At 36.9% G+C, this 17647-nt stretch overlaps 2 protein-coding genes across 3 annotated transcripts in view; both read right to left on the minus strand.

Moving 5' to 3' along the window:
* Positions 1-1408: 1408 nt before the first annotated feature.
* The window catches only part of LOC121248272, a 28116-nt gene continuing 11877 nt past the window's right edge, over positions 1409-17647 (minus strand). Inside the window, exons 4-8 of the mRNA XM_041146678.1 lie at positions 3551-4852; positions 3160-3208; positions 2804-3054; positions 2388-2498; positions 1409-2015 (exon numbers count right to left, since the gene is read on the minus strand). Of these exons, the coding sequence (XP_041002612.1) occupies positions 1784-2015; positions 2388-2498; positions 2804-3054; positions 3160-3208; positions 3551-4852 (1945 nt within the window). The 3' untranslated portion in view covers positions 1409-1783. The remainder of the gene's footprint in view (positions 2016-2387; positions 2499-2803; positions 3055-3159; positions 3209-3550; positions 4853-17647) is intronic.
* LOC121248235 lies at positions 4841-10383 on the minus strand. Of its 2 annotated transcripts, none has more exons than XM_041146635.1 (6): positions 9967-10383; positions 8575-8961; positions 6528-8378; positions 5923-6437; positions 5711-5835; positions 4841-5424 (listed from the first exon to the last, which is right to left on the minus strand). In XM_041146635.1, exons 2-6 carry the CDS (start codon positions 8765-8767, stop codon positions 4962-4964), a joined length of 3147 nt encoding a protein of 1048 aa, XP_041002569.1. In that variant the 5' UTR covers positions 8768-8961; positions 9967-10383; the 3' UTR covers positions 4841-4961. The 2 variants fall into 2 exon arrangements, with proteins under 2 accessions (XP_041002569.1, XP_041002570.1); XM_041146636.1 differs by having other exon boundaries at positions 5753-5835; positions 9967-10378.

Here is a 17647-nt window from a genome sequence, read left to right on the forward strand (position 1 = left end):
CTGTGTAATTGGCTAATGGACTTTTTTTAAGCACAAATTTTACAAAAAAGCTTATCAATTGTTCCTTATTCTGTAAGGTATTCCCAAGCATATCGCTTTTATAAACAGATTTTTCTGAATATATGAAAGACGTATGCCTAAAGACTAAAGTCACGACCATGGAGACTTGGTGATCAAGAGGACTTCAAGGGTACATTAAATATGGTTAGGGTGCTATGGGATGGCCCTCGTGATATCCAAACTTGTTGGCACTAGTAGGTTTGCAAATTGCAATATAGTTTAGAGACACAAGAAGAAAACTTGATATATTGTTCTATCATAAACTATATGTATTTATTTTGTGGTAAGTAGTAGCAACTAATATTGCCGGTGTATAGGACCACAGAAGAATTATCACAAACGTAAAAGTCCAAAGTGGGATTAAACCAAAATCCAATGTAGCAAGAACTGTCTGTCCTTGGTCTGACTAAGGTGGTTCGGGTCCCACATAAAACTAGGCAAAAAGTGCAAGCCACGTGGGGGAGGGATGGAATGATGATGAAGGGATGGAATTATGATGAAGTTGATGACAAAGTCACAGTGTTGTTTTGAAAACAAACCCGTTTGTCAGCAAAATCTTCTTTGGACAGCCACCCCATTGTCCACCAATAGAATTTTCCTCGTATGGATAAACTAACCCCACAAGAAAATTGATTTTTTTTCCCCTGGCTATTGCTGCTTAGGAAGGTTTTTTTCAGCTTTTCGTATCTCTCACATCACTTTCCTATCATGAGTGGATCAGATACCGATACAGACATTGAGGGTGGACCAAAAAAAAGTGTTAAGTTATTAAGAAGGATCACTGACGTGTCTCTGCTGCTTTCAGTCAATTTTATGAGGGAATGATAAGACAATCAAGTACAAAGATCCAAGAATCCTTCCGGCCAACATAAAATACAAGATTTTGGTCATAGAATAAAAGCCATTCCTTGTCCTTTACTCCACGTATAAATGCCTCTTGTAACATTTGAGGTGGGACACAGAATCATTTTCTGAAACCGTGTACTTTTCAAAGAAAACAAATATGCTTGTAAAAGTTTTGTCATAGAAGCTTCTGCAAGCATTTCAGATATCTTTTGTTCCCCCAATAAAACACAAGGAAAAACAACATGGACACGTGACCAAGCAGAATAAATCATTAATGAAATGCAAAGGTCAGAGAAGCTTTGGGATCCCCTTGGCACCTGATAAGAAAAATTGATTATAAAATCACAGCCAGGTGCACCTTTCTAAATATTTTTATTTGACTATCTAATTGCTTGCCCTTCAAGATAACGACTCTCCTCTCTCCCAGCTCAATGCAGAGCCAACCTGAAAAGTGGAAGACAGTAGAGGAAAAGAAAAACTACAAAACCATAGCTAACATATATACCTATAAATTATGCATATATATATGTAACAACTAGAGGAACATCCAGAACAACTATTCTCTTGCTATATGAAAAGATTAGTTAGGCAAGATTAGTTAGGGCACTACCTATTGTTCTTGGAAATTCATCAAAATATACAAGAAATAATATGTACTTTCTCAAAAATGACAACAATCAACCTCAGTTCAAGATTGAACAAGCAGCCTTTGTTACGAGGTTGACTTGCTTTGCATTCCATCAATAAACCCTCTTCTTTCATGGTGCCATCATAGATTTTGAAGAAGGCGATCATAGGCGGGATATGAACAGGACATGGAATGTCTAGCATAGATGAAAAGAAGGTTCAACTGGGAAGGGGATCATTCAATTGATAATTACAGTGAAAGACATTGTACCCCCTCTGGTAGATTCCTAGGTATTGGATGTGCAACCACGTATCTCTGGGGAAAGGGTTTTGGTGCAGGGGCAACAGCACTGGACGAAGATGAGGTTCCAGAGGAATCTGCTTGTCGGATGTGGAATTTGGCAAAGCGGTTAATGACGGAAAACTTTTCCAACTCCTGGCAGTCCACTCTTATGTCTAAAATTGATGCTACCTTGTCCAATCTGCATTATCATATAAGATTTATTAAAACGCGATGCAATTGTTCGGCTAAATATATATTTCTTTTTATTTCTACCTGTGTTAATGAGAAGGAAAAAAAATACCAGAGTAGGAGCCATAGTTTTTTTTTTTTTTTAATCTCATTTTTGCTTCTGTTTTCAAATTTTCCTGAAATGAGGCATTATTACTTTGATTCAATAAGCAGTAAATAAACGCCATGGGATTGAGAAAGTTGCTGTTCTGGCATGTGTATATGGTTGTGATAGTTTATAAGACTGTGACCGGGTTTAGCACATCCTCTAGACAAAGATTTGCAATTCCGTTGATGCTGAAAATGTCAAATGAGTTCATTAATCGCAAAACATGTTTCATACCTAACTAAGTCCTTTTCCAGCTTCTTTGCTCTATTGCTGAAGTCTTCTACAACTTTTGAAAGGAACTGGTCATCAACACCTTCAATCACTTTGGGCTGCTGCTCTGAAATCCTGCACACGTTTACAGATGAAAGTTATCTTTCCAGAGGCTTGTGATGAAACTCTTTCCGTACCCAAATAATACTCTATGCATAACAAATCAATACATCAACAATCGTCACAATCCCACTTACAAGCTAAAGAAAGAAACGTTGTACTTTGTAGTCCAATTTTAGAGTGTCCATGATACCTTTTTTTTTCCTTTAGTTTGCACAATACACGATACAGTGTCCCCAATCTTATCTTTTCACTCTTTTTCATAACAAACTCTACATTTTGGAAAAGAAGCATAAAAGATCCAGAAGGGCTATACTTACAAGGTATTGTTAATTAGCGGTATGTGCAACAAACCATTACTCGTGAAAGAGGTCAGGCTGCATGCATCTCCTAGTGATAATTTAGCAACAAAGTAACCCAGCACATCATATTGAGAGTCACCCTTTGCAGAGAGAATGGATGTAGGTGCGGGGCATAGCAATTGCTGCATAATCTGTGTTGTCAAGATAAGCCTTTTCTTTGGTCGAAGCATCGATTGCCAATCTTCGATCAATTCAGCCTGATCCTCCACCTGCCATTAGAAATGTCAATATTACAACCCCAGTTGATACCTAGATTACGACAATACTTAAAGATGATAAAATTTTGATATATGAACCGTCCTAGAGGACCGAACCTTCTCAATCAGTCGATTTGTGGCTTGCGCCCATTCATGTTCTGAAACACTGCAAATACATGCACAGGTAAACATTTTCAAAATGAACAGAGAAGTAAGCAGTGTGATACGAAGAATAAAAAAATAAAATAAAATGAATGGGAAGAGATACAAAATTATAAATACTATCTCGTTTTTCTGTTAGTAACAAATTCTATCTTGTATTGACCATCAATATGAAGAAGTGTTAACTGTAATGCCCCACTCTGTCCAAGATGATAGATTTATTGAAAAGAATATTAAGAATTGTCTAACACAATTCTTTCTTTCATTCCGTCTTCTAAGGAATAAAATTGAGCAAAAAAGGAAACAAAGCTACAATAATTAAAAAACGGGGCTATAATGCAAAAACCTGATATTTTGAACCCTCTGAGAGCCTTGTGTTACTTCTTTCCACCATGGTAGAAGATTGGATGTTGCAGTTTTGCGTTTCTTTAGTCTCGTAACTGCCATACATTGTTCGATATCATCTGAAGGAAGTGAATATGGAGCAGAAAAGGGTTCACTAACTACTGAGGTGGCTGCTGAGCTTGGCCAAAGTCTGCCACTCTGGCTGGCATCAGCAGCATCTACTTGTTCCTCAGAAGAAAATACATTCAAATTATGAGGAGGCTTCCTGAGTGAGAACTGTCCTGCAGCATATTTTGCATGTCCAGCCTCATTAGTTGATGGCATTCGCCCATTTCTGAAAGCCTCGTACTGTTTAAACCAGGAGGGTGCTGTGCGCAGATTAACCTGGGGATGCCCTGCATGATTAGATGCCACATTTCGGGCAGTAGATTGACTCAGAAGATCATTTTGACTAAACATGACCATCCCTTGAGAAGGTCTATCTAGGAGAGCAGGCTGTGGTGAAGCATTTATGCCAAAATCTTCTCTTGCTTCTGTCAAGAAACTTTGCATTTTGGTATCCCCAGATAGCATTGAGTTGAGCGGAGACACTGACATCAGTCCGGGATCCATTTGGTTTCTGGACCTGGAATTATCTTCATATATTAACTGTGGTCCATCCATAGCAGTAACGTGTTCAACATCCGAAACTCTCCTACTTGGCTCGGTATCCGCATTCTTCATTGTCTGCACTTGGGGCAGTAAGGAGTAATTCGGATGGAAAACATGTGATGGTTTCAAAGAACGGCTAATGGTTCCAAGATTTCTTTCAGAGGGAGTTGGAGCATTGTCCTCGTGCTGTACTCTATCGAGGTTCAGCAGGTGTGAATGAGACAACAATGAGCCAGAGGCAAAAGCATTTGCATGAGAGATATTCCTTGGCAAACTACCAGTCTGTGAAGCATCAAGTATCTCAGATGATATTTGCAGCTGGGACCTCTCTTTCTCTTGCTGATCTACCCCATGTTCAAAACCTTGTGAATTCCTAGGAGATGCACTTAATTCTGATGTTCCATATCCAACTTTCTGGGAATTTAGATCATTGAGCCCCAATGGTGCCAATGAAGTTTCCAGGCTATTTGTTGATAGATCCATAGACAGAACCTTATGAGGTTCTACACCGGAAATACGTTGCTGAACTGGGACATTTGTCCATAGATTGGGTGGTCTCACTGAAAATGCACCCTGCTGATGCATACCAGACATTACAGGAGGATTACAGCCGGGCTTAGCCTCCAAAACATGAAATTGTTGACCTGGAGAGGAATCAAGGTTAAATGGTGGGTATCTACTAACTGTACCAGGCAATGTTGCCTGTGCAGATGGACATGCTAGAGGTGCATTCAACATGCCCTGTGTTTGAAGCTGATTTCTTACATATGGAGGACTGGATTCAAAAGATGCAATAGAGCTTCCAGACATATATAAAGCTGAGGGATGCTTGTCTGTACAGAAGTACTAAATTTGTTATCCCAATGCAGTCTTTGAGATGATTCACGTGATGAAGGCGATGACTGAAAAGATGGGGATGCTGACCAGGTCTGGTTTTTATCTCCAATTTCAGAATTGGCTACCCTGAAACTTAGATTCCGTGCTACTTCTGGAAAATCTTGAGACGAGATGAAAGGGTTCATATTGAACAGTCGTTGAGATGGAGGAGCTAATTTCAAAGTGAAACCTTGAGAAGCAGCAGACTGATGGTACAATTGAGCATTGGATCCATCAGGAGTTCCTGTCTCAGACACCAATGAATCACAACCTCTAGAGCCAAAATGCGGTATAATGCTGTTCTCTTTTGATTGGTCAACCTTATGAAGAAGCTCAAGCATATTTTCACTGCCACGGTTAAATCAGAAAAAGACTCCATGAGACATACAAATAAGTGGAAAACATGGCATAATGTGACTGAATTCAGATGAACAATAAATCAAGAAGGAATTCTTCTAACCAACAGGAATACAGAGTGAGTAGAGAACAACAAGACCAGTACAATTCATAAGCAGAGAACGAAACAGATCAGTAGAGGTTTGCGGGACAAAAAGTGAGATATCAATCATCAGGGGTAACAATTATCACATTCAAACATACATATCCAAATCATAGTTATTTCATGACCAACTACCTTCTTTGAGCGGTAACGTTTTCATGATGAGGATGAACTGACCTCTGAAAGGTAGTAGATGTATTGAGACCACCTCTAGCTGTCTCTGAGGCTTTTGAGTTTCCCTCAAAATCAGGTAAATGCACCTGTAACAGGAGACAAATTACATCATAAAGAAAGGAGAAATACACAACAGAAAATATCATCAATGGATGTAGAAATCTAATGTTCACCTTATCCAAGGTCACAGGACTGATAGAAACATCACCGATGAATTTGAGCTGCCCTACACATTCTTGCTCTTGCCGGCTCAATCCTTTGGAGCCATAGTTGCAATAAGAGTTGTCTTTTAGGTAGCATTTCTGCTGCATCTCATATGTTCCACCTGCTTCCAAAAGATAGTTATGCAAAACATGAGAACCATTACTCATCTGATGCTGGTTTTTTCCAATACTCTGATTTTCCTTGTTCCTAGATGTATCAACATGCTTAACATAATCAAGCTGATTATCATGTTGCACTTGTTGACTGGCTTCTTGAAAGGCCTTAGAAGGGCTTGAATTTGGTACGGCAGCAAAGTTAAATATTTGTGAATCTTCTTTGTTGGGCAGAGTACTATTCATGCCAGAGTGTACTTGCTCCAATCCTCCAGCTGATCTAGAAAAAGAGCTTACCCCACAGTTACTATCGACCTCCCACAGATAATCATCAGAACTCCTCCTTTTGTATGTAGCTTCGTTGACATCACCTATCCAACAATTATCCAGTCAGTTCATGTTATTATGAAAGCTAAAAATAGTACTACAAAAATGAGATGATCAGCAAATGATGTTTCTACCTTTTGTTTCACTACATGGTTGGCTAACATTGTTACATGAGGCTATTCTCTGCTGATGGAAATCACCTTCTTGATGCTCAAAAATCTGACGAGCCCATGCATTGTCCAAATGCATGAGTGGTTGAGCTGATTGACTTCCTTCCCTGGATGGCCTTTGTTTAGGGCCACAATCAATCCACTCACCATTGTTCTTGGGAGACTTCCGAATCGATTCATGAGAGTCATCCTGGTGCAATGTGTCTCTCTGCTCGATTGAGAATTGGATGCCTGGTTGATGAAAGCCAGGGAAGCTAGAGCTCACACTAGAATCTTTAAACACAGGAAAAGGTTTTGAACTTAAGGAGGAGGTATTCAGCAGATTGTTATCAAGCCAACTTGATTGTTGCTTTTCACTATCCATAACATTTGAAGGCTGGTTATCAGTTGAGAGTTCTGTGTTCTGAAAAGTCAAGCCACTCCACTCCTCCTGTGGCCCAGTATCACTACTAGAAGCTTCTGCTACAGCAGACTGCATGAGAGCACTCCAACTTCCACTTTGAATAGAAGGAAATGCACTTGGATAGTCTGTATGTTCCAATGCTGCCCCAATGCCTCCTACGCCCATGTCAGTGCACCTACCAAAAGAAGCATCCCAGATGTTATCATCTAGATTGTACAAAATCTTCTCTTCCATTGGATCCAGGGGAACCAAACCCTGAGAAGGACCAAGCTGCATATTTTTCTGCTGCAAGTTTCCAGACCAACCACCTTGCTCTTGCCTCCTCGCATTAAGTTCCGTTGGTGCTGCATTTTTTTGCAAAGTATTCCCCAGCTGGGGCTTCCCTGAAATAACAGCACTATTCAACCCCTGAACAGGAACCTGACTGAACATATTGTGTCCCTGAGATCTTTGCTTGGATGCGAAACCTTCTTGGGGAAAGCAAACCTGCTCTGAAGAAACAGTAACCTGATCACCTACAAAGGGGTTACTGAAGGCTGATGACTGCATAATAGGCTTCTGCGCTTGAACACTAACCTTAGTCGACACAGTTGAAGAATCACGAGACATCCCGTGGAGATGGGAATATTGACTCATACTACCTCTTGCACTAGCAACAGGAGTACCATACAAGGAAACATCAAGCTGCTGAGAAGCCAGACCCATGGAACGCAAAGCCTGGCCTTGATCTTGTGAAAATATGGCTCTATTGGATCCGCCTTGCACAGCATTAAATGTACCTCGCTGCATCCAGTTCATATACATATGTGATGCATCATTAACAGGCGTTCCATTGATGACAGGTGAACTCTGAGCACCAGTAGCTTGTTTAGTCATTGCAGAAATCTGGTTTGAAGAATTCTGTGGCCTAGCATCACCCAGATGCTGAAGTTGTTGCTGCCTCTGAAGTTCTTGTAGCTGCTTGAACACCATGTGCTGCTGCTGCAGCAACTGCATATCATTGTACCCAGACTGCTGCATTAGGTAAGTTTGTGGAGTATTGAGTTGCTGAACCCAGGCAAGCTGCTGCTTCCCTTCAATGAAGTCAAATTCAAAGGAAGTTTCAGTAAGTTCCGATTTTTCTGAATTTGTTGTCAAGGTGGGACTATCCCCAGACACATTTTCTCTATGTGGTATAAAGAAAGAAGAGCCTCTTGAAGTTATGGTATGTGGATCATAAACTGTATTTTCACCCAAAGACTTTGATTGCCTTTGCATTGCCTGGAATTTCGGGCATCCAAGCATATCTCCATTTGAATTCAGCAGTTGGTTTCTAGAGTAAATGCTGGAAAACTCGGGTCTTTGAATCAATTGTGTATAGTTTTGGTTGAACAACAAGCTCAAAGATTCACTGCCATGTTCTTTCACAGAATCTGCAAAAATAAAAATAAATACAATTCTTATTTTAGTGAGCATGAAATGGCTGTTTCAAATTACATAGATGAATTTTGACTCGAAATGTGGAGAGGAAAAAAACCACTAACGGTTCCACCAATATACAAAACATGGTGATAAAGAAGAGCCATGAAACAGATGAAGTATATCATAAATAATGGAAATTACTGATACCTAATTGTTGCACATTGCAGTTTTTCAGATTGAAATTCAGAGCTGACCCAATCTGCCTCTGTTTCCCAACCCACTGATTGTAGTTATGTGCTGGCCAACTACCCTCCACCGCTTGAGATTGTTGCTGGTCTTGGGAAGAGTTATCTAGCTCATATAACTTGTGGATCCTATCTTCAACTTCGTTACCAGGCATTAAAAGGCCAGCCACCAAGATTTACTCAGCTACTTTTTTATTTGGAATAAAGCAGCTTTGCCCATTATTGCAGATCAAACAATCCCATACCCACGATTACAAGGGCCAATACGATAGACTTGATTTGAAAGCACTACCACGTGTTAACTCTGTAGTGACAATTCTAATTGAATATATTCTCGCAGAACACCAACCTGCGCAAGAACAATGCAGTTAGTAAATGAGAGAGACTATAAATGATACTAGACGATAGCTGAAAGAAAGAATAGCATATTATGAACTGCTTCTAACACAAAATATCAATAATTCATTATTTTAAAAGTTTGTGATAAATCATTTGAAAGTATGAAAAGAGGGACACACTGAAACAAACCATACGCTAAAAAGAAAATGCTTGTGTAAAGTAGTGTCATGGCACTACCACTATACGAGATGTATAATCAAATCTTCAATCAACGTTATTTCATTGCATTCAGGACATTATAATGAAGCATATTGTGGAAGCCAATCTACAAATGCCAGCCGATTGTATCATCAACAAAATCAAAACTTCCATGCAAGTCCAGACACGATCCCATGTCATAGAATCAACAAATTAATCTTTAAAAAAAAACCAAAACCAAAACCATAGAAAGACTCTGGATTTCGTTCACCTTAGCAACAACTTCTTGGTCACTAAGTGGATGTCTTCAATTAAATTTATGTTCTTGAGTTGTTACATTCCGGACTCGGCTACCACTAACAAAGTAAAAATGTCAATTTCTCACAAATCTTACCATAATTTCACGATAAATTATGAAGTGAAAAACGGGACTCGCCGTAAAAGGAAATAAAAGGGAGATAAATTAAAACGACAAACGAAAACATTAATATTGCCAAGACGCAAAATAAAATTTTAGCAAATGCTAGTTCTCTGAGGCCAAGATAACACATCATAGCAAAATAAATTGCTGTCAAAAACTTTCTTTTAGGCTTGAAAGACTATAACCCCGGCATAGATGGAAAAATCTAAGCAAAATTGAAAGCCAAACCCTTTACCTCAGAACCCTAAAGGAACCCACTCTATTTCTCAGAAAGAGACACTGTGGCCCAAATTCTTGGCATATCACGAACAAATTAACCATGCACAAGCATTTCGAAGAAAATTCAACAAAAATTCAAAGCAGAAACCAAAAGCATAAAATTATGAAGTCAATTACTCTTTTTCACACTAGTTGAGCAACAAGCAAGCTGGTAAGTAAAATACTGAAAGGCCCGGAAGGCAGAGGAAGTGGAGGAGATTCACTCGGAGCTCGGAGTGTGATCTAAGCTAAGCGAATTAGGGTTCTTCAGCTGAGCGGACTCACGGCGTTGTCTAGAAGGTCCTTTTCAGTGGCTGATCAAAAACCCGGGGCTTTGTTAAGCTTAAATTCACAGTGCTTAAGCTCCGAAACGACGACGAAGACGCAAATGGCTGCCTCCTAAAGCTCTCTCAAACACTCTCTATCTCTCTCTCTCTAAAGACTTGCAGAAGAGTGAGAAAGTTCGGATTTTCGGACCGGGGCCGAAGATAAAAAGGGATCGAAACTGGGACGAGAAAGAGAGAATTTTTACTTAAAAACATTTTCATCGATAAAAACGCCGATAGGTGCGGAACCGCACCTCAGGTTTGGAGCCAGGTTCGAATGTCCGAAGCCGAACTTAGGGTAGGAGATGTTGCTGTGTTTCCCCGGTGTACGTACATTATGGACTCCCAGCCATTGGATCAAGATATTTAGAGCATTCACGGTGGGGATCTGAGAAGATCGCACGCTTTTGGTTTGGTGGTTGACAGGTCGTGGCATCGATGCTCGGACTCGGAGGTTGTTGGAGGAAGGAAAAGTGGGAATGGGATATGCAGATGCCACGCGCCTTTTGTCACGCGTGGGAGTGTGCACTAAAATGCACTTTCTTTTTCAGGTAACTTTTTGGAGCCTTTTTTTCTCTATTTTTGTTTAAATTTGGTAACAACTATTTATTTTTTTAAATTAACGTGTTTAGACTACGGATTGTATTTATAATTTATTTTAACTCATCTCAACTCATTTTATTATTATTTATTATTATTCATCAATTTTAACTCATAAATTTTATTACTATTTACAACTCATCTCAACTCATCGTTAAATTCAAACGACACTGTGTAAATTTTAAGATAATTTTAAATTATTTATAAATAATAATAAAGCGGTACTTCACTTACAAAGCACAATCTTAATTTCCGTCAAATTAAGCAAATCAAGTGGAGAATTAGGGCCTGGCACGAATATAATCCAATCCATCTCACATTCCTTTTCAGACCCAAAACAAAAAGCCATTATAGAACATTAGCTATCATAATCAGTATAGAAATTATACAATGTCAGGTCTGTGAAATAATATTAATGCATGTAATTTTTGTCACAAGGCTGTTCTATTTTATATGCCAGTTAACAGCTAACGTGTCTTCTATTGAAATGAATTTAAAAAAATGTATAAACTTTTGATAATGAGCTTTCCATGAGTAAATCAGTTTCTCAAATTTAACAACTTGGCTTGGTTTAGATAGTGAGTTGAAGTGAAAGTTGAATAAAATATTGTTAAAATATTATTTTTGTTTTATGATCTGAAAAAGTTAAAATGTTTATTGTATTTTGTTTGAATGTTTACAAAAATTGTAATGATTAAATGAGTTGAAATGATTTCACTATCCAAATAATGCCTAAGAGAGTAAGAGTGTTAATAAGAAATTTCAAACTTAAGACATTGTTCTATACAGCTCGTCTTAAAACTGCTAAGTCATCTCTTAGTCCTGTTTGTTTTAACAGATGAGATGTAATGAGTTGAAATGAAATAAAAAAATGAATTGAATTATTTATTTTATTTTGTGTGTAAATTTAAAAAAATTGTAATGATTAGATAAAATGAATTGAAAAGTATTGTAAAAATAAACGACACCTTATTCCTCTATTGTGTCAATTGATGTGAAGTAAAACTTCAAACCAATTACTTAATTAGGTGAGCTTGAGTGTGAGGTGACATAATTAAGAACATTTATATATATATATGTATATATATACACATACATGTATATATTTAATACGATCTTGGTGAGCAGAAGATCTGGCATAAAAAATATATTGCTGGGTGCTGACAGATTCTGGAAATGGCACCAGTTACTCTCCAGAACCATATGTAAGAAGAGGTTGACCAGGGAGTCATTTGCAGAGAGTGATAAGAGGGGTCCGGACGAGGCGGGGAGACCACATGCTGTTTAAGTGAATCCTTGACTCCATTGTCTCTCAGCAAACGGACACTCCATACAAAAAGACTCAGCTTTTTGTTGAAAGCTCCACCATTTTTCTTTGTCAAAAGAGAGTACAACTCAACTCCAGAGTATCTCCTGGTTTTACTACACATCACCCTTAAATAAATAAATAAAATATTACATTCGGAGAGAAGCCCATACTTCCATATTTTAAATATATTTTCTTTCTTTTTTATTGTGTCTCAGTTATTTATTTATTTATTTATTCTTTATTTATAACACGTCTACTCCATAGGTTTAAAATCCAGTATCCCATCCTCCACCTTGTATTTATAGGAAAAGATATTATTATATAAATTGGAGTCTTTTTGGAAGAGTATTCAATGGTTAACCACGTGTAATTGACGAGTTTTCAAAGGGTTTTTATTTGCCTCTGTTTTATATATGTCTAAATCATCAGCTTCATGAAAATACATGTTTTCATATTAAGAGTGCACACTGAGGACCCCAAATACAAAAAACCGTTCTTGGATTGGGTTGGTTGTTTCATGTTTGGTATCAGTGGCCCAAATTGGTAACTTTGGACTCAGACCAAAGCAAAAACTGCAGGCCCAAGTACATAAAGCTGGAATAGACCTTTCCTTTGGAACGTGCATGCGGATGTTCTCAATATCAGTCAAATAAAGCTATATACTATACCCACATCTTATTTTGATCATACTAAATAGTATGTGATATATTTATCACAATTAGATAATAAAAAAATATATAATAAATGATCATTTAATGGTGATAAATGTACTACATCTTATTTAGTAGAATAAAAATGAGATGATAGTATGATGTATAGAATTTTCGATATCAATATAGCCAAATTGTACGTATCCAATTGAATGGGATATCCGGAAGGAAAATAATAGGTTTCTATCATATGTACCGATTGTTTTGTTTTGTTTTTTATTTTTTGTTTTTGTTTTTAAGGTTGCGTGTTTATTTCCTTTTACTATTTTTTGGTTCTTTTTTTTTTTTTTTAAAAAAACATACATATAAAAAATGCTTAAAAAAATTTCACCATTGATACCTTCTCTTGGTGGCTCTAGCACCACCCTACTTAGAAATATTTGGATCCACATCCGGAGTTTTAAAAGCGGGCGGATGGCCCATAGAACTGATTACAAATTAAGCAAGTGTCTAGTTAAGATGCTAAGCAAGAACCGTAACCCGGGTATCCGATTTTAACTCTAGTTTTTTTTCTTTCTTTTTCTTGCAATATTTCATACGAAACAAAGTTTCAAAGATGGCAAACTAAAAGTGCTAAAATAAGTATGAACAATTTCCCTCGCACTCAAAAAGGAAAAAACTAAAAACATGTACTAAAAAATTTAAAAAATATATATCTAAAATCTAATAAAAAAAAGTCTAAAAATGTAAAAGTGTAAAGATTAAAAACTTTAAAAAAATAATAAGAAGAAGAAGAACAGTGCATGCATCTAAACTAAGAACTCCGAATGTTACAGCTTTTACACAACATATACAATCCTTTTTCATCATGTTGTTGACTTTATAACCTTTTTACATGTACAATACTTGTTGTTCTTTAAAGATTTTGATGTTAAGATCTTCAAAGATTAAACAAAGAAAAGAAAGTCACATCCTCAGATTATATTATATACAAAAAGGGCAATTCAAATTGCATAGATAAGCAAAAGAGTCTACTTGTAATTGCACTACCGCCTTCATAAAGTTCATAGCCTTGCCTTTTTGTTTTGTTTTGTTTTTGTTTTTGTTTTGTTTATTGTTTTGTTTTTTTGTTTTTGTTTTTGTTTTTTTTTTTTTTGTTTTGCAGCTATTTCCTCCGTCCTGAAGCTTAAAATATAAAGAAAAAATTATTATCAGAACTCAAGGCGGGCATTTATGATTTAACTCCTTGAAATGTAATGTAGTCCAAAATCAAATGTCACCACACTCAACCCTGAAACTATATATGTTAAGCTTAAAATCCAAAATATCCCCCAAGTTTTTTCCATAATTCTATGTAAATAGAAAAAGGCTCCCCAAAAAATTTATAATCCCCGTATGTTCTCCAAAATTTTCTAAAGTTTCTATATACATAGAAATGCCTCTTTCCAATTTTTTTTCTATAATCTCAAAATGTTTTATAACTTCCACATATTATTTGCTTTCTATGATATGGCCCGGCCTGCAAGACTATATTAAAATTAAGTTTTTGAGAAATAATAAGTTTATTAATTTGGATTACAAAGTTGTGTTATTATACAATATTAGATTTTTTAAACTGGAATACAAAGTGAAATAAATAAAAGAAAAATCATTTAACGTTCATGATATATATAAAAAATAGTTGAGGAATTTTATCCTCTAAACTTCATTGAGTCAAAAAAAATTTATTTAAGTTCTCAATTGTAGCATTATTTGTTTAGTATGACACCAAAATATCGAATTTTATATAAAATTTGATAAACTAGCTTACATATTAGAATTAAAGATGAGATTTTAAATGATCACACGAAAGTTTCTACGAAGAAACATTTTTTTAAAAAAAAGTTTGTATGAAGAAACAAACTCCAAATATTCCACTACATACATAATAATGGATGAATTTTATTCCATGAAACATTGTCGTCAGAAATTTGAAACATATGTTAAGTTATGTTTTAAGAGTTTTATTTCTACATGTATATAGCACATTATTGAGATCTTATTTTTATATTTGATTATGTTTGTATGATTTTTCATGAAATTAAGATTAATATTTGTCTCTTTTTATTTTACATAAATGTAACACATGTTAGAAAAAGACCCCCTCAACAAAATTTCTGATTCTGCTACTGACTACAATGAAGGCTTGATTTTATGGGTTGAAGTGAAAATACAGATAGTTGGAAGATAGAAGGTGGTTATTTTTGTGTGATATTGTGAGGGAAGGCCCACTCTCGTAAGGCCCATGCCTAAGAAAGCCGAGGCTCATTTCTGAAGGGCCTGGGCCTAAGAAGGTTGAACCATGAAGTTCGGGGCCAAATAGGGGACCGAGGACTCGGGGAGAGAGGGTCAGGAAGTCGAGTAAGTACGGGACCGGTCTATTCGGGCCTGTCCATTCAGGGTTCGGGAGGATTGGGGTCTGCCAAATCGAGTTACCAAGCCCGGTGGGCAACACATCGTCATACCCCCGACCCCAGAGTATCAAATTCCAAGCACGAGCCAACCCAGATCGATGTTAAGAAATTCGGCGCACAGTGGAGCGTCCCACAAGCCAAGGACGACTCACCTGCAATCTGACATCTCCTGGCATGACAGAGAGGTGGTGGTCGTGCAGATGTAGGACATTAGACACGACGCGATCCCTCGTTAGGCCGCAGACTAGCCCCCACTAAGGCGACAACAAATAAGTGGTGGCAAGCCTGGCATCTGACGCAACACGATCTCCCTCGACTGGAGGGCCCGACTCAGGTATAAATAGGGGGTAACCTTCTTACAGGAGGATCTCAATTCAATTTGTGCAACTCTTATTCTGCATTGTATTTTCCCTTTTCCAAAGAGCAATCAACTGACTTAGGCATCGGGGTGATATCGGAGACCATGGGAGCCTCATCTTCTTCTTAGTTGCAGGTACTTGGAAGCTTGGGCTTTGCAGAACTGTTTGGGCTGCGAAACACGATATCAACAAACATAATCAAAGAATTAGACTATTGAAAATTATACTGTTCACATAAATTCATACTAATGCATCTTCAAGCAAATTTCGTTGTTCCTTGAGGTGTTTCGTTAATCTCTGAAGTGTCAACAACAATCTTACAAAGCTGTAATACAAAGAAAAATATCTATAAACAAAAATGCTTAAGTTGTCTTTCATTTATGTTATTTTCAAAAATCACAGCAAAGTGACTATATACCTTTGAGAACAAGTTGTACATATATGAACCACCAGTATCAACAAGAAAAAAATGCTTAAATTGTTGAAGTTTAAAGACGAAGATTACCTTAAGAAGAAACAAAAGGAAGATATTATGTTAAATGGATAAATTAGTAATAAAAAATAAAAATAAACATATAAAAATATTTACCTTCGATGTCAATGCCTTCTACATGCTCCTCCACCTCCCGAATATTAATTGGTTTATGACCCAACCAATTTTGAGTACAAATTAATGCTTGTACAATCTCCGGTGCTAATAAGCTTTGATATGGGTCTAATATGTTAAGAATATAATACAAATAATAAAATTTACATCTTTTCATCAGCTTAAACTTTTGGGACAAGTGGTGAATTCACATGGTATCAGAGCAGAGGTCCTGAATTCGAACCCTGACTCTACACTTTACCCATTTAATTAAATATTCCACGTGTTGGACCTACTCATTGAGGAAGAGACTGGCCCACACGTGAGGGGAAGTGTTAAGAATATAATAAAAATAATAAAATCTACCTCTTCCCGTCAGTTTAAGCTTTTGGGACAAGTGGTGATTTCACATAATACACGTCCACTAGTACTGAATGAGGACTTAGATGTAACTGTAGAAATAGGGATGATGAACATCACATGCAATCTCCATAAAGATGATATATCTAAACGAGTTCTTTTTCCACCATGTCAATATATAAAACTTGGGTTTTTTTTGTTCAATCACATTCGAGAAATACTTATCCACCTCCGAGCCAAATACCAAACTGTTTTCCTCCTCAAAATATTGCTCCAAAGCTATATCAAATTATTCATAGTCCAGATCTTCACCAATGATACTTGAGAAACTCCTTTGGACCACATTTGATCTTCCACTACTTAACCCATGAAACCGGTGGTATTGCTTAATCAAACAATTTAAGAGCAATCTCATTTTGACCTCAGTCTATCTTTGTATTCAGTCCAGTTGCATCTTTTCAACCAATATGCTCTTGTATTGAGGGTCAAGGACAAAAACTACATAAATAATCATGTTCATCCTATCCGTGCACCCCCAATATTTATCAAACTTAAGCTTCATATTAGATGTCATGATCATCAATTTAGCATAATTACTCTTGACACATTTTGCTCAAAGTGTGCTCAATTGTACAAAGTTGTTAAAATAGTATATTTGACGTCACATACAATGAACTGGAGATTTTTAAAGTGACATCATAAAAAACTTTTAGAAACTTAATAAATATCCAAGCGCTTTGTCAATCTTCAAACGTAGGCGTCAAAAGATGTGGCTCATCAATATTCATAAGTATAAAAGTTTTTTCATATTTTTCAGCAACACTTAGCATTAGGTATGTTGAATTTCATCTAGTAGGAACATCTTGATATACCAATTTTTCACACTCAATATTCAGCTTCTTTGCACATCTTTTAAATGTATCAAGCCTTGTTGGTGAAGACTTCACAAATTTTATTACATTTCTAATATTATTTACTGCATTATTTTAGGAAAATCTCTATGCCTGGGTTAATGCCAAAAGTGGCAATGCTCTAATCAAAGAAAGGCTATATATCTTTAAACCATCACATACAATGAGATTTAAAATATATGCAGCACATTGCATGTGCAGAAACTCACCCTTCAAAATCGTGAACTCTTATCTCTTATGCTCCTTATCATAGACCAATAGCAAC

The sequence above is a fragment of the Juglans microcarpa x Juglans regia genome, chromosome 2D, assembly GCF_004785595.1.
Source record: "Juglans microcarpa x Juglans regia isolate MS1-56 chromosome 2D, Jm3101_v1.0, whole genome shotgun sequence".
Lineage (NCBI taxonomy): Eukaryota > Viridiplantae > Streptophyta > Magnoliopsida > Fagales > Juglandaceae > Juglans > Juglans microcarpa x Juglans regia.

Bases quoted from the DNA above. Each gene is read 5' to 3' on its own strand.
- LOC121248235 (XM_041146635.1), bottom strand. From the start codon at position 8,767: ATGCCTGGTAACGAAGTTGAAGATAGGATCCACAAGTTATATGAGCTA. The intron at 6,438-6,527 runs GTAGAAACATCA...ATTGTTGGATAG, and splicing joins ACCATGTAGTGAAACAAAAG to GTGATGTCAACGAAGCTACA. The intron at 5,425-5,710 runs GTAGTTGGTCAT...TAACCGTGGCAG, and splicing joins AACGTTACCGCTCAAAGAAG to TGAAAATATGCTTGAGCTTC.